At 43.0% G+C, this 23354-nt stretch overlaps 1 protein-coding gene across 4 annotated transcripts in view; it reads left to right on the top strand.

The window, feature by feature from the left end:
• The window catches only part of BCL11A (BAF chromatin remodeling complex subunit BCL11A), a 178295-nt gene that overhangs the window by 42206 nt on the left and 112735 nt on the right, over window positions 1-23354 (top strand). For 3 of the 4 annotated variants that reach the window (XM_044429135.1, XM_044429132.1, XM_044429134.1), the window contains exon 3: window positions 2654-2743. The exons of the other annotated variant lie outside the window; for it this stretch is intronic. In XM_044429135.1, the coding sequence (XP_044285070.1) occupies window positions 2654-2743 (90 nt within the window). The remainder of the gene's footprint in view (window positions 1-2653; window positions 2744-23354) is intronic. 4 annotated transcript variants of the gene reach the window in all.

Raw genomic sequence — 23354 nt, 5'->3', positions numbered from 1 at the left:
CCCTTCATACACCTTTGCCTTGTTAATCAGGTGGTACGCTTGTGCTGACACCTGGGAGCCAGTGTGGTGGTTAAAAATGTTGTACTGGGGATCTGGTAGATCTGGGTTCTAGTCCCCTCTAGGCCTCCTCCACCACCGCCATTATTACTTATTTTCTGTACTCCGGAAGTAGCCGAAGCTCTCCGGGTGGTTTGGAACAGCACATTAAAAATGCAGCATAAAATGTAAAAGAGTGTGCTGCTTGCTGTAATCTTTGGAGGGAAGCAAGTACTGTTTACCTGCGGATATTTCACAGGGTGTGTTGCGTGAGATAATTTTGTGATGAAACGGTAACAACGTACAGAGTTCAGTTTTACTTCATGGTTGGTGGCCACCATGGTAACCAGCTTGGAAAGAGGGCAGAATTGGTGGATATTTCATAGGCCGCAAATTGTGAGGTAAATTTATGACATAGTCATTAAGTTGTAAAAGCATCACTTTTACTCCAGACTGATCAATAACATTGTGAGGTGCAGCTGGATTTGTTGCTAAGGTGCAGGAACTGCTGCAAACTCGATGTTCTCGATTATTCCTGGTTGCTTTTTCCTTTGAGGGCTTGTGCATAGTTGCTTTGTGGAGCTACTCTCAACTGCTTTACATGGTGAAGTATTTCTTTTTGTAGCTCGCCCATAATGCGGAGAGATAATTTTGCCATGTCACTTAAGAAATTTTAGCCATTTGTGATGGCTAAATACAGAAAAGTGTGGCAAACTGGTGTAACAGCCCTCAGAAGACTACATACTTTCTGAACTGTTAAATGTTTTTCCTTTTGAATGAACATGTGTAGTTCTTGCTTCTGTTTAAGAGATTTTTTTTCCTTTTTGTAAAATGACTTGTCAGAAGCTGCTTTTAACAAAGCCGGCTTTTATGAATGAAGGTGACCACAATTCTGCTGGGCCCCAAGTGTGTGTGAATGCCTTTAATCCTTTATGCTCTTAGGTTCTTCTATTTTAAACAAGAATGATAGTTGGTGGTTAATTTCTGTGATTGCTCTTTGCTTAGGGAGCCATAATCTAGGGAAGGCTACACGTGTTGAATTTCTGCCTGTGAGGCAGAAGCTTTGCTGGCAGAAAAGGTAACAAGGCTGAAAAATTCAGAGGAATACCTGCAGTGAAAGGAAAATACCTTATTTGTATTTGACATATGTTCTTCGGTAGGAAAAAAAGTTCGAGCTGCTTGTTCTTCAACCCTCTTTCTGCCTGGGCCTCCAGTCAGGGATGGGCTGGTGGGGTGCTGCTCCCCTAAATGTTCTTTTCCTACTTTTTTCTTTTTAAACAAGCTAATGATTTGAAAACATTTTGCAATTTATCTTTAAAAATACTTGTAAATCAGATGAACTGCCACCCCTACTTTCTTGGTACCCATCCTCAGATTTGTAGGCTGGCTCCAGAGCTGAAAATCCTGAAATTTTGTAATGGAGAAATTAAGGAAATAATTCCTATATGTCTACATTAACGTACCATAGGATATATACTTTGCTTTGAGATAGTTGTGGAAGAGTTTGGAAATTTTCTGTTGAATATAGTTTTGGGTGGGTATAATGCAGTCTGTTTGTGCTGAGGCATAAAGTATTATGGGGAAGTGTGGCTAGAGATGGATGGCTGAAGAAAAAGATGCAGACACTCTTGAACTCCCATCTAATCACCTCAGTTTTCCAGCTATTTAGTAAACCAGGTTTATTTTTCAAGTTGAGATTTGTCAGATTTTCCATGAGTACTAGAGACTTTGCTTCTTAAAATAGTACACAGGCTCTTGGTGTTCCATGACACCTGTCTGATATCTATGTCTGATTTTGTACTCTGTGTTCTAAAAGAATCATGCAGATTTAGCAACCTTCCAGCTAACAGCCTGCCTGGCAGAAGCAATTTAAAAAGCTGAGTGCTAGGTTGGCTTCTTTGCTGGAGACAATGGCTTACACTCTCTCAGGCCCATCTTTGTGTGCCGCTTGCTTGAAAACTGGAGGTTTCTGACATGAGAGCTATGTTTCCTTTGAACTGAGCAATGGAGTATCCAAAATTCACAGTTCTCTTAATTGCAATCATCCAAGGCTCTTTTGTGTAGCTCCTGTGTGTGGAGTAGCAGGCCTAAATAAATGTTGTTACCCGATGGCAGTCTCCGACTCTGCCCCCCGTACCCCAGAAGGTACCTAGACAGTGGATGATAGTGGGTGGATGCTCCCCTCTTAAGTGGTGCATCCATCTGCACCTGTTCTGATCACTGCCTTGATGTTTATTTTGCTTTCTATGAGTGAATACACCTGGCTTGCTGTTGGCCCTGGGGTGGCTCAGTATGCAGACCAGCTAGCCATTTGGCTGTTGCAAAGTTCTAGCTGTAAGTCTCGTTACATTTTTCTTCTTGCCAAGAACTTCATAAGCATTCCCTTGCTTTGTTTTAAATTCCCCTCTAAGATGGGAAAACTGTGGTTGTTTGTAAGTTGCCGAAACAGTGTTTAAAGTAACCCTGTGTAACGAGAGCTGAGAAGTTACGTTCAAGGCTTAATACCTTATGGAAAATATGTGGTTCACCTTTGGGGGAAATGAATTCATGTATTATAAATCTTTTCCAGATCTTTACTCTGATCTAAATGTAGCACTGATTCCTTGCAAAATCTTAGGTTTGCACAGTGGGAGCCAGCACTGGGAACAATCATTTCTCCACACCCTGTTCTTCCCCAGTGAATTCTCTTTGTTTGCCTTAACCATGGGTGAGTATTAATGCTGTTCCAACAGTAACCATGGTTCATATTAACCAGGGTTGTCTTTGTAGTAGAATTAGAACTAAGTTTGAAATGTGGCTTGTTAGCCATGGTTAGTGTCTTAACTTTTTACTGATAACAGGAGAAAGATTTGTACCAAACCAAGGAGGGAGGGCCTAGGGCTAGACAGAACATGGTTTGTAGGAATGTGCATTAAGTCTGCATTAAACCTTTACAGAGTTAAAGACTTTTATTAAAACAGAACTGGAATGGTCTGCTGTAAGGGTCAATTCCTAAAAATAATTCACTTCCTGGAAAATAGAGGACAGTTCGAGACAATCTGAAAATGTTCCTTAGTGAAATTTAGTGGGCACCAAAGAGGTTTATATTTGTTTATCCAAAAGGTTTTTAGGTTGCCCTAGATGAGAGTGATATCTTTAGGTGACTTACAAAATTAAAATACAATTTCAGTGTAATAACCAATAAAAAGATGAATTACAATAAAAGTCAGTGAGCAATAACCTTAAAAGAATAGCACTTTAAAAGTATACTATCCAGGATGAAAATAAGCAACAATTATTGTGGCAAATTCTGAGAAATAAAACCACATGGTGCTTTTCAGGAGTCACAGGGAACACTTTTGAGACTTGCAACTGTTTACAGAATCTCAGCCTATTTGCATATTTAGGTATTTAGCAAGATAGTGTTCTAAGTCATGATGCATCCAAAAGAAAACCCAGTTTATCCCATTTGCTTGAACAGACCCTGTTTATGCCAGTAGAGGGATTTAGCCCCCTGATTTAATCTTGATAGCCTTCCTCCTTTCTTCCTTTACACAACCAGGATAGAACCCTGAGGAGTAATGGCTTCATCCAACCATTCTTGCCTGTTAGTTTCTAATCAGACTAAAATGGCTCACCTTGTCTGAGCTAGAACAACATGGCTGGTCAATGGAATGTCTCGAGAGCAAGTGTGGAGGCTGGAGCAGGACTAGAGAAACCCAGATTCAGGTCCCCACTTGGCTATAAACTCACTGAGGGACTTTGGGCCAGGTAGGGTCTCTCATTCTACCCTGTGAGGATGTTGTGGTGATGAGGAGGTGGAATCAGGTATACTGCTTCAGGGCAAGGAGAGATATAAATAGAACAGATGCATACATATTAGAAAGAAAGGTTTGCCCTCTGCCCAGGGCACCAGAGTGTCATGTGGCTGTAGAGGTTGTACAGTTTCTGACCGTTGGGTTGGCAAACCAGACTTTGGTTCAACACCAATTCCTTTCGCCCTAGAGGAGCTGTCCATAGACTCACATATTCCGTGTTTGGGTGAATTTCAAGCTCAGTGAAGTTAACTTGGAATGTCCCATGAGATGTGCCAGTGACCTTCAGGTCAAGTACCTGGGCCTGGAGATTCCACAATAAATAGTATACTGTGGAAACAATGGGGGATTTAAAGAGCTCTGTAAGTGAAGAAAAGGGCTCCAGAGAGGAGCAGGCAGCTTCGCTTAAGAGGCTGCCGGATGAGCGGTGTAGTATTTCTAGTTCAAACTGATTGAAATGTCGACTAAAAATCAATGCTGTTGACTCGCGATAATTTACAGTTCTCTCCGTGCTAAGTAGTTCTGCTTCTGAGAAGGAGTTTGCCGCACAGCCATCAGTGCCGGAGAGTTCTATACGCCACAATGAATCAGATGCATTATAGGTCAGCTCTTTATTTGTTTTCATCATGACTTTTACACAGTTGTCATGTAATTTATGGTTGCTTCTGCATTGTCAAACATTTTCATTGCAAGCTTCTGCTTAGCACACTCCTCTCTCTCTCTCTCTCTCTCTCTCTCTCCCTCTCCCCCTCCCCCTCCCTCTCTCTCTCTCTCTCTCTCTCTCTCTCTCTCCCTCTCCCCCCCTCCCTCTCTCTCTCTCTCTCTCATCCTACTATCACCACCAGAACCACCACAGCTTTAAAAAGATGACTTTATTACTTGCTAATCTGAGGGAGAGGAAGACTGTAAAACATCAAATTATGTGATCTCCAGGCAAATCTAAATGTGCTATAGATTGAAATCAGGGTGCATTTGTGCCCGATGCAAATTATTAAGTTCTAATTATAAATATGCATTTAATTAGCCCCACAGTTTTTTTTTAAACAAATGCACATACTAATGTTCCTAATTCACTCAGTTTGAGAATACTTTGGCTGTAAAGGGAGGTAGTCTTCACCAATGGTGCTTACTGACCTCATCCCATTTCAGCATCAGGTTAAAACTTGCTTATTTCCTCAGGCATTTGAAAGTATTTACATGGGTTTGCTTAGTTCATTCTGTGTTTTTTTAATATACCTATGACCTGTTTTTATTGCAGTGTTGTTTTATGATGTTATTGTATTATGGCATAGCTGGTCTTTTATGCCTCTTATTTTCCGTCTTGATATTGCAGCTTAGATATGCTTTTAAACAAACTGGTGAAATGATCAGGGTGCACATGTATGTTGCGTATCTGTGAAGTACTTCTTGTTAGAAAATGTCTAATTTATAAAAGAACCTGACCTGTAATACAGCCTATGAGCCAGGTTAGATTGTTCCAACTCCTCAGACTGGTGTTGGGAGAACATAATGACCCCACGGATTACAGAACCTGGCAACCTCTTCTAAATAGTGAAGAATTAATATAGTTCTCCTTGAAAGTCTTACTTCAGACTGGTGTGGTTTTCTGTATTGCATCATCAGATGCTGAAAGAGATCTGCATGTGTGCAGTGATACATTGTGGATTTATATTTATAAATTGTGAGAGAGCAACTTTTATAAATTGGGGTTTTTTGGGGGGGATGGGATAAATGTTTCAATGTTCAACGAAACCATGGTTCATTAGGGGAGTGCAAGTTCCTGCAGTGAACTTTGATTCTGTAGATCATGGTTTACAGGGAATCACTAGTGATATACAGGCATTCATCCTATTCTCATTCTATTACCATCATCCACACCCAGTTATTACATGAAAGAAAGAGCAGAGCAGTGCTTGCTTCTGGCTCCTGTGTCTTTCCCGGACGTGGCTCTCCACTATCTGTGCATTGGTCAAAGCATCTGGAAGATTGGAGCCTGCGTAATGGCTATCGGTTTCTGCATTATTTTGAACTCTACACAGTCAAGTTCTGTGTTGTGAGAACAACACAGTACGGAGTGGATTCCCTGCTGCAGATGCCTGGCTCCATGCATGGATGGGACTGGTGAAGGTACAGGTTGGAAGCCAGCAAGCATAGCCCTATTTGCCTCCCTGGATAATAGTAATTTGTGCCTGGATGGATCCCTAGTGTTGCCTCTGCATCAGGAGCTAAGATACATTTTGCCCAGAATTCTGTCTCCCATCAGTGGACAGCCAAGCAAGCAGAATGGTAACAGCCATTTCTTCTTGCTTTTCTATGATGTCTGTCAGTCTGAAACGTACCACCTGTGGACTTTTGGCGCTCCGTTCTAGCTGTCTTGGCTAGCAGTGAATGATGTACCTGTTGCTCTTTAATATGATAAAATGGGAAAGAACATTTAATTTTTTTCTGCACTGTAGCTTAGGCAAATAGCAGTAGTCACTGTTTTCTTTATCCTTATTTTTGTGAATTTGTTAACAGCAGCTCCAAGAATTGGCTGTGTCGGCCACAAGACACAAAGTGTGAATTCTTGCCAACATGCAATAGAAACCAAATGTCTTCCAATGGTCTGCTGCTGACCAAAATGTATAATCTGGCTTGAAACAGAATTTCTGACTATTAAATGATTAAATATTTATGTTGTGGAGCTTCGAAAGAAATACCACACTTTAAACCAAAAGGGGGGGGGGGCAAGAAAGAAGTTTATTTTCTCATGGGATGTTTTCTGGTATTTAACAGCAAAGGAACGAAGCATTTTTGATTAATCTAAATGACTCCACCTGATCTCTCAATGTTATTATGTTTGCTGTGAAGCCTAGAGGACAGAAGCATAGTAGCACTGAGCAGAAACACATTGTGTGAGAGATAAGTGCCCCTGAGATTTTCCAGTCTTTTTCTCCAGAGGCTGCCACTGTCCACATTGGAAGGTTAATTCAGGATGCTCTTGACAACCTTTTAAAACAGGGATGGGGGACAAATGGCACCCCAGATGTTAGAGTCACCCTCCCATTCTGCTGCTGTTTCCCTATGTCACATTTTAGATTGTAAGCTCCTCAGGGATTGTAAGCTCCTCGGGGCTATATTAGAGTGATATATAATACATAAATCTGAAGCATCATCTCAATTTATTGTCTGTCTGCCCATATAAATAGGTGCTCATTGAAACTCATTCTTCAGTTTTATTGCCATTTCTGTTGAAAACTGCTTGGGCTGACAAACTGCTAAAGAAGGAAGTTGTAAATTTTAAAGCAAAGTAATATTACTTGGTTTTACACAGAGCATTTCAGACCTTGCAAGTGTATCCCATAATTTCAGTAATCCTTATTCTAGCCTTGTTAGGTAGTCCAGTATCACCTGCCGCATTACAGCTTGGGCTGGAAATACGTTGGCTTCTCTCAGGCCAGTGTTGGCCTGATTGGGCAAGCTGTGGGTTGCTGGTTGAATTGGTAGTTTGCCTGAACTGGAGTGAGTACACTGCCTCTCACACACTCTTGCTTCTGCTTTGCATCAGCTTTCTGTACCATGAACTCTGGGATGCTGAACATTAAAAAAACCAAGAGTTTAAACCTATGGTTTGTTGCTGGACTAAAACTCTGGGCTGATTTTTTTTGAACTGCCCGGTGTGCAAAATTCAGGTGTCAAATTTAATGACCCAGGAATGGGGTGTTCCTGGTTTGTTCTGGAAAGTGGAATTGGTGACTAGATGGGAGACAATGCACTTGCTTGCTCCTGAGTAGCCCCACCAATTCATGGGTTGTCTGATTCATGAATTGATGTTACGTGTGAATCAGGTCATTGAGTTTGTTGTGAGTTGAGATAACACTTGATCCTGGTGTCATCTGGTATTAAAGTGATATCTTTCATCTACAACACTGTGTGTATCCAACCAACTGGGATTATAGAGTGAAAGCATTGCAACAAAACTGTTTGTACCCACAACTCATATAGCAATGCTTTATTTACTGACTGGTGCCTGCATATCTTCCACATTTAGTCTACAAAGTCCATACATCTCCAGTGATGTATTTTCATCAGCAGAGTGAATGCTGCTAATGGACTGAATTTCTCCTTCCCACTGTGGAGTTTTGCCTGCCTGCTCCAGGTTTGCTCCAAACTGTGTGTGAAGGTTGCAGAAGGAGAACTCTGGTAGCACAAACAGTCCATCTGCGAAACATTGCAATTCACATTCCTTTATTTACCCATCAGTGCATCTGTATTGTTTGCCTTCCTTACTTGTTGAAGAAATACACGATCATTTACTGGCATCTAAAGTACATAATCTGTTTATGGAGAGCAACAACTTCACTGGGTGTCTCTAGGTGAAAGTTACTGCACAAATGGTATTTCAGTGTATCCAGACATCTGTTTATCTGCTTCCTTATAGCAAATACACCTTACATTTCTTTTGGCGTTCAACCAAATAATGGAGCTCGCATTTCACGTAAAATACGTACAATGTGCTGGATATCAGACGCTGTGTTACTATTAATTAAAACGCACCATAGCAAAGTTGGAAGATATTTATCATCTCTCCAAGTAAAAATAAAATTGGGGAAATCTGGAAAGGAGAACTGTACAGAGTGAAATGTTGAGAATGTTTGATCATTTTATTGAAGTTCTTTCTACAAAGTCCCTTTCAGTTGTGGCACCCTGGTTATGGAATCAGCTCCCCAAGGAGGTATGCCTGGGGCCAACTCTTTATTCCTTTTGGCACCAGGTGGAAACCTTTTATTTACTCAAAATTTTAAAAGTTAAAACTGTTCTCTGTTATATCATGTTGTTAGTCGTGAAGTTGTGTCCAACCCATCGCGACCCCATGGACAACATTCCTCCAGGCCTTCCTGTCATCTCCTGGAGTCCACCTAATCTCACAGCAACTACTTCAGTGACTCCATCTAGCCACCTCGTCCTCTGCCGTCCCCTTCTTCTTTTGCCATCTATTGTTCCCAGCATCAGGCTCTTCTCCAGGGAGTCCTTCCTTCTCATCAGGTGGCCAAAGTATTTGAGTTGCATCTTCAGCATCTGGCCTTCTCAAGAGCAGTCAGGGTTGATCTCCTCTAGGACTGACTGGTTTGATCGCCTTGTGGTCCAAGGGACTTGCAGGAGTCTCCTCCAGCACCACAATTCAGAGGCTTCAATCCTTCGGCGCTCAGCCTTCCTTATGGTCCAGCTTTCACAGCCATACATTGCAAGTTACATCATAGTTGTTATATCATAGTTGATCTTATATATTTATATTTTATTCCTGCCATGCCTCCAGAACAACCTGCTTGCAGTAGCTGGGGGTTCACTGGTTTTTTTGTGGGTTTATTGGGTGTGTTGTGTTTGGTGGGTGTACTGTGGGCTCAGTGTCTTCTTTTTTATGTATTAGCTTTGTGGTTTACAGTGTTACAGTTTATGGTATGCTGGAAACCAGTGGTCCACAACCTGCAGCCTGTTGTTTCTCCTGTTCCTTTCCTACAAAAAACACAATAGATAAAATGATTCCACAGTAAAATATCGTTCCAGAATGGATTGCATTCAAATTAATATTATTTCTTTGTTCCCTGAATGTATACTTTTGATCTATATCAGTAGCTTAATGATTTTGTTACATTTTTATTTAAGCTGTGGCCCTCTTTTAGGCATTGGGCAATCTAATGCAGCCCTCATGTCCCAGAAGGTGGGGGACCAAATGCTATACTATAAACTGTCTGGGAAGCCGTCAAGGCTGATGGACGGTATACAAATGTTTAAATAAATAAATAAAATGTGCAGAAAGAAATTGGTAAAAGGGACATACATCATTTTAGGACTGCAAGTTCTTTTCCTTTTAAAAATATTTTGTTAATAAAGAAATACTTCACAGCTTTTCAGAATGTATTTTTAATACATAGCTCAGACTGTTTTTATTTTCTTTTATTGTGTTTGCTTTGGGATGAAATATGTGGCTGTTTCTTCAGTATGCATGTGTTCATGATTTCAGTTCACACATACACAATAGTTCATTTCAGAGTTTGCATCCTGTCATTTCCTATTCTGAAAAACAGGTAAGCACGCCATACAGCCAGCTTGTTAGATAAAGGGAAAACCACGCAGCACACTTTAGTTTGTATGTAGTGTTGTATTTTTTGAATAGTTGAATGTAGATGAAATTCTTGTCGATAGAGGGTATCCAAGAAGGTGACAGGTATAAAAAGACCCAAGAATTTCTCCTATGTAGCTTTCTCCCTATCTCTTTTATAAATGATTATGGTTGTAAGTAAGTTTCCTGGTGTTACTGTGTAATGGAGTCATTTTATTGTCCATGTATGGTCGACTGTTCCTACTAGGACAGCCTTGAGTAGCTAATGGGGTCAGTCGTGTCACCGTGTGAAACATGGATTATGTTTACTGTGGCATATTTGGTTTGTGAGCTAAGCTGGCAGAGCAGAGCAGATGACAAATAAAGACACACATCACATTTCTGTTGTCTCCCTCCACAACCCAAACCCCACCTGCTCCTAAGATTAGAATTTCTCCTCCTCAGTAAAGCATTTCTAATAATGGAGAGGTATTTGCTGGTGGGTAATTGACTTAAAAGTTGGAGATTTGTGACTTAAGTTTAGGGCACTGCGAGTTTGCTATATGGTGTGGTTTTTGCCCAGAGCTTCTCCTTGACCCAGATAAATTAGGATGAGAACAGAGATAAAATTTATAAAGCAGCAGGGCTGGAATTGTTCTCATTGCTGTTAATACAAGCATATATTTTCTTTATCAGGGCTCAGGAAGAAGCGATGGTTCTGCACATTTTTAGCAAAATCAGCCTCTGGGCAGTGTTGATTGGCTAGGGCATGCGATGTCATCATGCCACCTCCTTCCCACCCTCGAACAGCTTTGCAAATGTGTTTAAAATATTTCCAGTAAAGAACAGAAGCAAAAGATATAACTGTACATGTGGTATTACAAAAGATAAGAACTTGGGCAGCCCCCTTGAAGCAAGGGGAAAGGGGCAAGACTTCTGGCTGACTTGGTATTCAAACTATTGCCATATACATCTGTCTTACAAAGAATGAATGCAGGAGAAGCCAGATTCATACTGTGTGGCTGAAGAATTGACTGCTACTTTTCTTGAATGATTGTGTTTACCTTCATGCTTAGTTATGATCTCTGGAGGAAATATGTCTCAGCTAACGTCTCTTCGCATTGCCTTGGCACTCCTTTCCCTCTGAATACTACCCAGGGTAGGAATCTAATTCCATATTTTGCAAGCTCACAAGTAGAGATGTAGCTGTAAGCATTCAGGGAAATGCCTTCATGGGGACTTTTGCATAGTTCCACCCTAATAAGAATGTTACCCAAGCAGACGGCACCATCACAGTTTGATCTTTTTGGTACCTAGGGTTGCATGGTGGGTTGGGGCTTTTCTAGAAGGTAGGTGGGGCTACATGAAAAAGGTTTTCACATTAATGAAAATAATTTTGCAACTCTTCGATGTCAGATATGCAACTTTTCCTCCTGGTGGGAACATGACGCTCAGACTGGGGATACATGGTTCTCACCCTGCCTTTATCATCACAACAATCCTGTGAAGTAGGTTCGCTCGGGAGAGAGCTAGCTAATAATGATAAGGGACATCAGATGGGTCAATTCAGCTTCCTGCATTTTGGTGCTCCCTCTTGCCTGGGTGCTTGGGGTGGCAGGATGCTTTTCTGAGCTTTGCCAGTCTTCCAGGACAGGGAAAAGCCATGTTCAAGTCTTTCTCGTTTTAATGGAGCCCACCTCACTGTTCACAGCTACAGACGGTCCTGGAAGATAGTGTAGTCCAGGGCAAACAAGAAGAAAAACTTCAGCTACTTCTTTTCTGCTTGGAACTGAAACAGAGTTCTGGAGAGAGTACAGGAATCCCTCCCAGGCAGAGACAGCTCAACATTTAAACTGGCCAACGCAAATTAAGTTTTACTCCTTTCCCAGTTGGGTGCTTTTGTACTCCTCGAGTTGCTTAACAATGGCACGTTAAAAGGTAAAGAGTTGCCTGAAATACTTTAATTTTAATTTCAACGATTTAATTATCTCTTTGTTCGATGTTAGCTAATCTCAACTAAATGTTAAGTTGAAGGCCCAGTTCCTGCACATCATCACACCATTCTAATGTATTACATAGATTAGAATCTGTGGTCCTCGGCTCTCTTCCTGAGGCATTTACCTACCCAGAAGGATCCTTTCTGGATTTTTGCACTCTGGGTGCTTGCCTAGTTTGTCCTTATGATTGAACTGATCCTGCAACACATACAGCATGATAGTAACTGCTTTCCACTTTGAAAACAGTGACTGTCTAGTAGAGTTGGGCATCTTTCAAAGTGGGCATTTTGGCTTTACCTTCTCATACCTTTGGCTAAAATTCTTGTGCCCACTGTTTGTGCAATCTGAGTGTTTGCCTTTGGCCTTGCCCTCCATCTCAGATCTCCTGAGGGGTTTCCACTCAGTCTCTAACGCAGGATGATGTAAATGCTGAAGGGTGGGCAGGGCTTTAATTGGCAGGATTCATATAGGTGATGTGGCCCAGAGGAAAAGGGTGTATAGGGACCAGGAAGTGTCTACATTAGGCACAGTCAGGGGCTGGCTGATGGGAGCTTCCCGGAGTTAGGGATGTGTGATAAATTGAGTTTGGGGCTGAACATTTGTCAGAGTTTCTCAGCTCAGTTCCCTGGACTCTGGCCACTTTCCCTTTCCCCCCAAGTCCACTTCATCCTGAGCATTTGTGTGGGTGTCTGGCAGGAAGCAACTTCAAGCAGAGTTCTGCTTCTGTACACGCAATGTGCGAGCTTGGTGTACTTTGTGCAAATAATTGTGTATTTTTGCAAAACAAATGATGCACGTTATGTATCTTGTGCAGAGAATTGCATATTTTGCACAAAGCATCTGCCGCTGTTCCTGAGTGTTTGTGGACTCGATTTCAGCTCGGCTTGCTTCCTGACCAGGGCTGAACGTGGGAAAGAATTCCTGTGAGTACAAGAGAGTTGGATTCTGACCTGAAGTTTGCATCCCTACCTGGAGTTCTTCCTCCATTTCCTGAGAAACAGCCTCTTGCCCTGGGCCAGATGGTGGTGGTGGAGAGGAGGAGCAGCAGCAGGAGATACCCCATCTCCTTGCTCCTCTGCCTGCAACATTTCACATAAAGGGTTTATTGGGGGGGGGGGTATCCAGTGATGCAGATCCAAAGATGATCTAAAACAGATTTTTTTCCCAGAGCTTTATCTTTCTTCAGGAAAAAAATCTGTTTCATAAGTTCGTTAGCAAAAATGAATGTATGTCAATTGCAGATGCAATATTGGGCAAGTTTGGCAGATTCGAAGCTGCAATTAATGTTTTTCAGGTGATTATCCCTAGTGTACATATATGCCATTGAAGTGCATAAATGTCTCGGAGTGAAATGGAACTAATAAATAGTGACAGCAAAATTGCAGGTACCCCAACAACCTTCGTGGGAGAGAGTTGAACTCTGTTGAAAAGATGAGTGGTTGTCAGTATATCATGCACGTTTCTCTCCTTGTGTGTCAACAATTTTCAATATGTTTGTTTATTAAACTTAAGCAGTATAAGAGAAATACATCTTATTGTCTTCAATTTTTTTACAAATATTCTGTTAAAAATCTACATTACATTTATACCTTGCCTGTCTTCTTTTTGCAAGATCCCCGGGCTGGCTTACAAGGTTTTCTTCCTCTCTATGTTATACTCGCAACACAACTACCTTGTGAGATAGGTCAGGCTGAGCGTATAGGTGACTAGCCCAAAGTCACCCAGTAAGCCTAGTGGGTACCTGAACCCAGATCTTCCAAGTTCCAGTCCAATACCACACTGGTTCATTAACATTTAAATTACATTACGTTACTATATTTCACACCTTAAATATGACAGTCCATCCTAATTCCCATCAGCTCTAGTCAACTAACCTAAGTTTCCAGAAAAAGATCCAATTTAATGTTTTCCAGGAAATCCACAACGCTAGGTGTTTCCACGAGGAAAAATTAGAAAATGAAATCTTCCCCCCTGCCCCCGGATATTTTCTCTTTCTTCTCTGGACTTTAACATCTGTCTCCTCCATCCCCCTTCAGAATTTTCCTTTCAGGGGATACAGCACCTTCCACACTCACCTCTGTTTAGACCATGGAGGGTGTATGTATGTGTAACACTGGACCGGTGGCAAAATTTAGTTTGCTCCTTTCTTAAAGTAAGTGAGAAGTGATTCCAATCAATAATGAGCGAGGAATCTGCTTTGAGGGTGGGCATCTGTTGTATTCTCTTTCCTTGGTGCCCCAGACTCTGGGTGCCCTTTTTCTACCCTAAGCCTGACTCCCAATGAGTGTTCATGTGGGAGTCCAGAAGAAAGTGAGTCCAGCTTTTGCACAGCTATAGACTAGTGAGGCTGTTGTTGAGGTGCTTGGAAAAAGCAATATTCGAAGCTGCATCTTAAGCAAGTATGTGCAGAAGCTTCCAGTACAGACAAGCAATGGACTGCCATTGTCTCTGTTGTGCTAACACTGATTGTCTGGAAAATCCTGCAGGTGCAAGTAGTTCGAGGCTAATGCAACCTTGGCATTTTAATGTGTTGCCCACGAATCTAAGTTATTGAATGATTCAGAATAACAGTAACAAACAAACATATTCCTTTCCAAAGGTGCAGCGCTGTGGAAAGAGATGGATGCACTTTGTGACACTCTGTGGTTTTAAGCAGCCTTTTCCTGGCTTTCTCCCTTCTTTCATGCGCCTTTTTGGTTTTGCTTTGCTTTGTTTTGTTGTTGCAGACAGGCTATTGCACTTGATAGCCTTTGACTGGCAATTCTGACCCACCAATTGCTCATCGAACGAACGTGAGTTGGTCCAGCGATACTGTGATATGATGGACTGAAACCAGGAGAGAAAGAGCGTTAGCAGCTTGCTGATGAACTTGAGCTCTCCTTTTGAGAAGTGTTTTGAATTCATTGGCCTTGGTGTCTGAATTACTGCTCCACTTGTTGCCTCTCAAACAGCCATGCTTGGCTCAAAACTGTAACATCATTTAATCCCTCTGCCTCATTGCTATCTATTGGCAACTACCTTCTCTTTTTTCTTTCTGTGCTGCCTAGATCTGGTTAAATGGATGCAAAGAATCTGTGTGCGGTTTCCTCTCTGTGTGAGTGTGTGCATGCGTGTGTGTGTACGTCCTGAAAGATGTTAAGTCCAGCCAGCCTTTTACCTGCCGAGTCTGTGGAGAAAACGGCCAGGCAATTTCTGTTTCCATCTGCAGGTCTCTCTGGAGCTTGAGTTCCAGACTCTGATCAATAGGTTTTATTGTAGACTTCACTGTCTCTAAAAGCGCTGTGACCTTATCCAGTCTAAAAATAGCATGTGCTCTTGCTGCCGACGGAACCTTGACCTGCGAAAACCCATTTGGAGCATAACTGACACATCCAGTCAGCTGTGGATCCAAGACACGCGGAGGGGACCGATTCTGACCAGCTTACCACTGCTCTGACTTAGGAGTCCTTAGGAGGGAAGTACCAGCTGGGGGCCAGGAGCAACCTGGGTGATATCTCTGACAGAATGTGAAATGCTCGAGGAACGCCCGGAGCCCTCTTCGTTTAATTTGATAATTCAGTGGTCGAGATTTTCTCTTAGCTTACTTTAGGAGTCTCTGAGGTACAACGTTTGTATTCATATAGTAACAGATAGGGAACTAGAGGCTACCATGACCTTGTAATTTGCGTAAGAATTTGGGTCAACAAGGATTAAAGCGAACTGGGCTGCACTGTTGGTAGTATCCTGGTGAAGTGACTTTAAGAAATGTCGGTCCTATTGAATAACATTCTGAAAGCAAAACCCACAAAACAAAATTCAGCAGCTGCATCTCGACTCAAATGTGTTCTTTAGGGGGAATGGTATCCACTCCAGTCATCCCCAATTAGATTAGTTAAAACCAGAACAAAACCCTGCTTAGACTACTGGCACTGGAAAGGGACACTTGTCTCCAATTCCTACCGGGCACAGGCACTGAATTTTATAATAATAGGCATGCAGCCTTCAAAGCCACGGGGTAGAGGTGCTGAGCATGAGGTCAGATTTAGCTTGTGGGCCAGCTGGGGTCCTGGGCCAGCCCTCTGGAGTTCCTCAAATGGCCAGGCCCTTTCATCATGTCAACAGGTAGTTTGTCCTTCCCCATCACCTATTAATGGCTTTACTACTACTACCACTACAACAGTTGTATCTTATCTTTTTTCCTGTTGTGAGGAACCCAAGGGAAGTTGGGCAGCTCCATTTTATCCTCACAGTAGGTAAGTTAGACTGAGAGGGAGTGAATGGGCCAAAGTCATCCGAGAAGCTTCATGGCCACATGGGAACTAGATACCAGATCTCTGGGTCCTCAGCCCAACTCTCTAGCCACTACACCACACTGTCTTTGTTTATAATTTTTCACCATTTCCTTTTTGTCTCACATTCAGAAAGGTTGACATGCTGTTCCGAAGGCTTAATCACTGGCCATAACAGCTTTAGGCTAAAATGCTAAATATTTTCAAGTATTTTATCTTGACCTCCTTTGCCTTTGGCCTGTTTGACTGGAGAGCTTTTGTGGAATTTATTTTGGCCCTCAGACTGAGAAATGATTGACACTGTTGCCAATGGGACCTTCCTATAGAAGGACTGCCCTCCCTGAAGCCTCTCTTATTACTCAGTAAGGTCTCGACTGTGAACCACATTGGTCTTGTCCACAGAGCAGCTTATTACAGGAGCGGACGTGCCAGTATCATTGATAAGAAACAGGCAGTGGGTTTTTTGACACTTCCTGGTGTGAACTATTGTAGAGGCAGTTAGCAAGTTTTCCTGATTCAATAACTCTTTCTTAGTGGTTGAAACCCACAATAAGAGGATAGTTCTACCTCCATTTTTCGTGTGGAAAGGGGAGGAATTGAGGGGTTCTTTGCTTGTTGTTCAGGTAGAGTGAATTGGAAAGTAGCCAAAATGCACAGTATTTATTATCTGTGTCATTTCTAAGCCACCTTTCCCACCAAGGAACCACCTCTCCATCTCATCCTCACAACAACCGTGTGCGGTAAGCTAGGCCGAGAGTAACTGGCCTGAAGTGAACCACATGGCTGAGTGGGGAATCAAATCTGGATTTTCTCAGCTCTGAGCTCAACACTCTACTTCATGGGTGACTGTGGCCACTGGTCATCCGTAGACACTTTTCTTGGTGCCCATCCAGATGACCTGTTCTTCCCACACTTAAAACAACAGCAACACATTTTCTTACTGGCATCTGGGAGTGCTATGGAACCGATTTTCCAGTGGTGCTAAAAACAGTGGGTTCAAGGAAGCGTTTCATGTGTTGGGATTTAGACCCCATCTCTGTCTTGTATTCAAGTCTTTGGGGTAGGGTACTTGTCCTTTGCCATGTTTGCTGCAGCAGCCATTTTGTGGTGGTGCCCGGGACAGCTGCCTCATACTCGATTGTGGAGAAATTGCGTGTGTGTGGTAGGGTGGGCTCCTTGGGGCCGACGTTCCTTGAGGCCTGGGAGGAAGGCATTTGACTGTGTGGAGCCCTGGGCTTGAGGTGGCTTTCCCTTCTCTGTGGAATAGTGGGCCTGTTGACCAGCGGGGCTGTCCTGGCATAACGATACTGTTTTTGAGCCTTCTGCCACAACCGCCACCGTAGCCACCCGTCTGGAGCCTCCTAGCCTCACTCTTGGCAATGTTCGTTTTGCAGTGAAGTGATGAAGACGCTCGAACATGCCCAGTGAAGAGTTAAGCATCTTTCCCAGCAAGAAAGGGTGTCAGGCTGGTGCAGCTTTGCGAACGATGGAAAGGGAGGACTCTACGATTGCAAGGCCACAAAAGGTGGCATTTGGCGCTCCCACTCACAAAAGCGGAGCCCACTGTTGCTTCCCAGCCTGAAAGGGAGGTCACTGGTGGGTATTATTACTGCGAATCGTGGAAAGAGCCCGGGTGGCTCTGCTTGCGGATGGAAAACTGGGACTGGCCTGAGTTCCTTGTGCTGCTTGCTTTTCGGGTGTGCAAAATGTCCACTCCTGCTGCTGTTATCACACAGACTGTGATTAGCAAGTGTCTCTCAGATCTTCGAGAGTGGTACTTTTAGCTGCCTCCGTAGTGCTTGACACATGGGCTTACGTGCAGCAGGTTAAATTAAATTTTAGGCTAGTTGGGCTTCACTGGAAGGAGACAAAGGGAGCAGCTGCCGTTGTGGCAATGCGCACCCATGACTACCGGGGTGTTGTGACTGACGTCTTTTATTCATCCACTTCCTCGCTCCCTCCCTCCCCAGATGCATCTGGAGGTGCAGGTGATTCTTTTGAAATTAGCTGTTCACCTGACAGAGCTATTCCTGCTATATTCAGAGCACACACATGTGCCCGTCCCAAGTGGCCAGATGGTGTCGGTCTCAACAAAGCAGGAAGTCCACGGTCTCCTTCACTGCCCTGAATAGCTTTCAAATGAATCAAGTGAGCTGCAACCCAGACAGCCACAAGTGCATGGAGTTCAGGTGCTGGCTGTAGAATAGCAGCTCCTCACGCATGCCCTGCATTCTCCCTGTCCTTATCGTCCTTACCCTGTTGCTTCCTGTTCTTTTTCTTCTGGCTGCATCTCTCTTCCCCCCTTTTGTTGCCTTGTTAGATAGTGTGCCATCTTCAGAGTGTTCCAATGCAGTAGGTAAATAAGTTTAAATAGATTTAGATAGATGCATGGTAAGATTATCATCTTCACCACCCTCACCACCACACGTAGCATTTTTCAACAGCAGTCTAATGTTCAGAGTATCTCAGTAATCCTGACACTATCCCTGTAAAATAGGCCACTTTCACGTTGGTCTTCTGCACAGCAGACCTTTCTGTATTCTCAGATTGGTTGAGAGTTGTTTGCAGGGGGCCAACCAGTGAGTTCAGGGCAAAATAAAATTCAAATTGGGGGCTGCTCCATTCACACATAATGGCCAGAGCATAGTATGATGCTGCATGAGTGAGCTTTGGCTTTGCTTCTTCCCACTCCGCATTACAATCCCCCCCTCCGGTTTTATTAAGACATACTGTTATATCCAGATTGACATAGTGTGGTTGATGTTTGTCTTCCAGAACGGACTTGGCACAGTCATTGACCTGCAGTTTCCCATTCTGGTTTAGAGGGCAAGGATAAACCATGGTTTTCTGAGTCCCGTAAAACAGTAGATTATGGTTCGGTGAAAACAAGGAGTAGATGGAAATGCTGCTTAGTCCTTTTCTTCTTGAGGGCTATGTGATATGACAAGAGAGTGGTCTTCCATTTATCCCTGTGTCTTCATGTAAGAAACATGGGGGATGAGCTAACGAGACATGCAGAGCCTACCACCATGTGGAGCAACCATTCAGTTTGTTGCATGCTGGGGACTGCAAAAACAGGGAAGCTAAAATCTGTGGCTCGTGTGTTGTGGTCTGGCTGGTGGATGGCAAGTCATGCAAACCCGAGAATGTTCTTGGTTACTTGCACATTTTTAGTCATAGGCACATGGTTCTCCCCTCTCCATTGAGGTTCAAGAAATGTTCTTCCTCTTTATCAGCCTGCCCCAGTCTACTGTCTTCTAGATGTTTTAGCATACCGTTCCTACCATCCTGGGTAAGTTGCTGTGTTGCTTGGTGCTGGAGGGTGTTGTAGTCCACAACCAAAAGCATTATTAAAGGGCCAAGGATATTTTTGGACACATACAATGCATGGAAATTTATGTAACGGTCTCTGTTTTTAATGTATTAGTTTAATTCAGTCTTCTCAAGCCCAGTGGCGTTCAGAGGCATTTGGACTGCAACTTCCAGAATTCCCATCCAGCAAGGCCACTGACTGGGAATTCTGGGTGTTGCAGTTCAAATGTGTCTGGAAGGCACAAGGTTGGGGAAGGCTGGTTTAGTCCATTGACAAGGGATCTGTCTGTTCTTCTGAACTGAAGCCAGTCTGTAAGCAGCTGCCTTCAGAGCCAGAACACAATCACTATTTCAATTGCCAGGACAAGCAAGTGCTTTAACTGGTCACATGTCATGTGGTTTGCCAGATAATCTTTCACCCATTGAAGGCAGTCAATTTTTTTTTCTTTTTCAAATGCAGTGCTTGATGGAAGAATGCTTCTACCAATTGCACCTAATTTACATGGTCCAAGGAAGTTTGCCTGCATTTGGAAAGATTAAAATGTTGCTGCAAACTTGTCATGTTTGGACTTGGGATCTTCTTCAGGCGGCTCCATTAGTTCTGGCAAGATTTCGTACTGCACTCTCCATACTGTCTTTATATATCCATAATGTGAGGGCGTGTGGAGCCACATGGCCTCTAGATCAGGAAACACTGGCTTTCCCAGTTAGGCAGGCCTGCAAGAGACAGCTGTTTTGGCCTTTTGGACTAGATCAGAAAATTGAGACTTTCTTAGACTTCCAGTCCTGGCTGCATTGACTAAGAAAAAGCTGCAATGCTAGTGGAATGTATCCAAAGAAGTCTGCTGATGAATCTTGGATTTTTATTATTTCATTTTTTGTCGTTAGTTTATGTGCCTGCTTGTAATCTGCTTTGAGCTTTTGATGGTCCTGATGCAGGTGGGAGGGCTTTTCTTGCATTTCATATGGATTCAGAACCCCCTTATTTTTGTTGAATTTTGCTTAAATAAACAAACGATTCTGTGGCGTTGTTAATAGAGAGACTGCCTTCTATTCTACAACTTCAGGATGTGTTGCAGTAGGAACCACTGTGCTTCTCTTTAAGGGCAGGCAGGAAAGCAGTACCTGCAGAGAGAAGCTCCGTGAGATTTTCTACCTCTTCTAGTGTGCATCATCCTTAGAGTCCTCTCTAGTCCACCCCTCACCTCATTTGCGTTCATGGACTACTGGGGGTTGGTTTAAATAGTGCACAAATGCCATGAAACCTGTGGGAATTGCACATGCCTGCTTGATACAACAATAACATAACCTAAAACCTCTTTGCTGCATTTTCAACCTGCTGATGACACCCTGATGCGGCTGTGGACAGCAGTGCATTCCTTAACTCAGAATGCACAGGTATTGTGCTGGATCCGAAGCTACTTTGCAGAGGACGGCCCCCCTTGGAGGAGCTCTCCACTCTCAGTGTGGTTTAAAGATAAAGGCTCCTTAGAAGGAAGAGTAACCGAGGGTCTTGGTATGGCCTGTCAGCAGTGAGCACTTGGACAACAGAATGAGTGGGCAAGTGTTTTTCCTACTGTGATGTGATGTGTTACGTTTCTATTTCTATTCCAACCATTGTTTCTAAATGTGCATCTATACAGGTGAAATACAGGCAGATGTTATGCAAATCTCTGTCCAATTTCTTTTCCCCTTTTGTTTTGTATTTTGGTTATGCATATGTGGTCAGCCTAGAAAGGTTGCAGCTGGGTGCTTGAGCTCAGTGCAGCAAGGGGAAGGTCACTCTGGGCTCTCGGGATTAATACCAGGTCTCGCTCATTCTCAGACTTCATATTCTCTGTCAGTTGCAAAGGCTGGTCCTGCTTTCTGCTATTTCTTTCTATATCAGAGGTGGACTGGGAAGTCCAAGACCAGTTGGCACCAGGTGTCATGGCCAGGCTCCAGCATCAGAGGATGGGTTCTTGGTTGAGGCCCACCAGCTCCAGATCAAGCTATATTTCTTGTTGCTTCCATCCACAAAGTGGATGACTTTTTGTGGCGGTTTTCTTCGTGGCCCAAACATTTGGGCAGATGGTTTTTCTCTCAACCTGAACATGCCCATTTACTTTCCATTTTATCATCCCTTGCCTAAAGGTAACAACAAGGCCACAAAGCTATAATTGGCAGACCTGGTTATGCTTCTGATGTTCATAAATCAGATCCCGACGTGAACAAGCCTTTTGACCACAGCAGAATGTGTCGAGATTAATGGAGCAATGACTGCAGACAGGTTGGCTGCTGGGCACCTTTCCTCTGAACTGTAGTGAAATGGTTTGCCTGTGGTTTAGTGACTAACAACAGTACAGAGGTGGCTCCATCTGCAAAGTTGGCCAGTTGAAGTTGGAAGGGAAGTGGGGGAAAGGAAGGAAGTGCGGGGGGAGGAAGGAAGGAAGGAAGGAACATTAAGCTCTCCTGATGTTTTTATTACTTGAAATAAATTGTCAGACAGAACAGATGTGAACTGTTATCTGTGCATGAAATCAGTTGAATCATTTTGGGGAGTGGCGGTGGATCCAAGTTGGCTTGCCAGATCAAGATACAGCTGGACATGCTCCAAGACTACTTTCTCAAAAACTGTCCATAGAAATGGAAAGGTCAGTGCCAGGGGCTTGCTGGCAGTTGGCAAGACAGCTAACATCAAGAAAGATACATTAGAGATGTTCTCTTAGCTGAAAGGCACCGTGTTCTGTGGGATTTGGCATCTTGCCCTCTGAAAGAGAAGCTTTGCATGCCCGAGAACCCTTATGTGGTGATTGCTGGCCACTCCTTCCAGCGTCCCTGCCCTGCTCTGCTCACACATACCTTTGGTGAGTGAAGCTTGTGGGCATGCTGCTTGGGTGTATGTGTGGCGAACTTTTCTGGGAGCAGCCAGTTTTTGATCCAGGATTCAAAACTTTTTGAGAAATGTCTTTATGCTGCACATCAAACTGGTTCCAGTTGGAAGGACAGCATATATGCTTCAAACAAAAGCATGCATTTTAAGCAGTGCAGGAGAGCAGAGTGAGCTTGCTAACTGTGAAGAGTAGCGCACTGCATGGGGAACCCAATGTTGTGGATTTTTTTTCCCTTGAGGGAGATCCTGAAAGAGTTTTGATACCCAATACTGATGTAATAGGTCAGTGACTTGGCCTTTAGTAACTTGGAATTTGGCCCTGGGCAGCTGGATAATTTTCCAGCTTTGGAAAATGCCTTTTTGTTGGTTCCTAGATTCTATTTAGTAAAGTTCTGGTTTACAGAAGGTGAAGATGCCTACAGTTTTTTAGAAGAAAAGTTTTAGAAGCTGCTATACAAGAGGAAACATACAGTTCCTCTCCAGTAGAAACCAGCTAAGAATGGTATTGATTGCTTGTCTCTCAAATTATCCTCAAGAAACCACCCTTCCCCAAATCTGTTAAGCCCCGAAGGTAATGAAAATGCTTCAGTGGATAAGTATACTTGCAGTACTTCATAAAATTAAATAGATGGGTGGTTAATGGAGTGAGCTAAAAATCCAATAATAAATAAATAATCACTTGAAACAGGAGGGTTTGTCTGATGGCTAAGCTGATGCTTGATTTGCTGAGCTGTCATTCACATGGCAAAGTTGAGTTTTCATGCTATAAGCACCTGTTCTTTATATTATGTCATCTTCAGCTGTATATAATCTAAATTGCCTTACACAAAATTTATCCCAATATCTGGGATCATTAAAACCAAGCACCTTTTTAAAAAATGAATGGAAACTAGCAAGCAAGATTTCTGAAAGTCTTGAAAAGGCAAGAGGAGTTTTGCTTGGCTTTTCTTTTTCTTTAACATTTGTTATCTACAATTACTGTCAGAAACCCTTTCT

Source organism: Varanus komodoensis, unplaced genomic scaffold (assembly GCF_004798865.1).
Source record: "Varanus komodoensis strain SLA01 unplaced genomic scaffold, ASM479886v1 scaffold2, whole genome shotgun sequence".
Taxonomy (NCBI): domain Eukaryota; kingdom Metazoa; phylum Chordata; class Lepidosauria; order Squamata; family Varanidae; genus Varanus; species Varanus komodoensis.
This window is presented reverse-complemented; position numbering and strand designations above follow the sequence as displayed.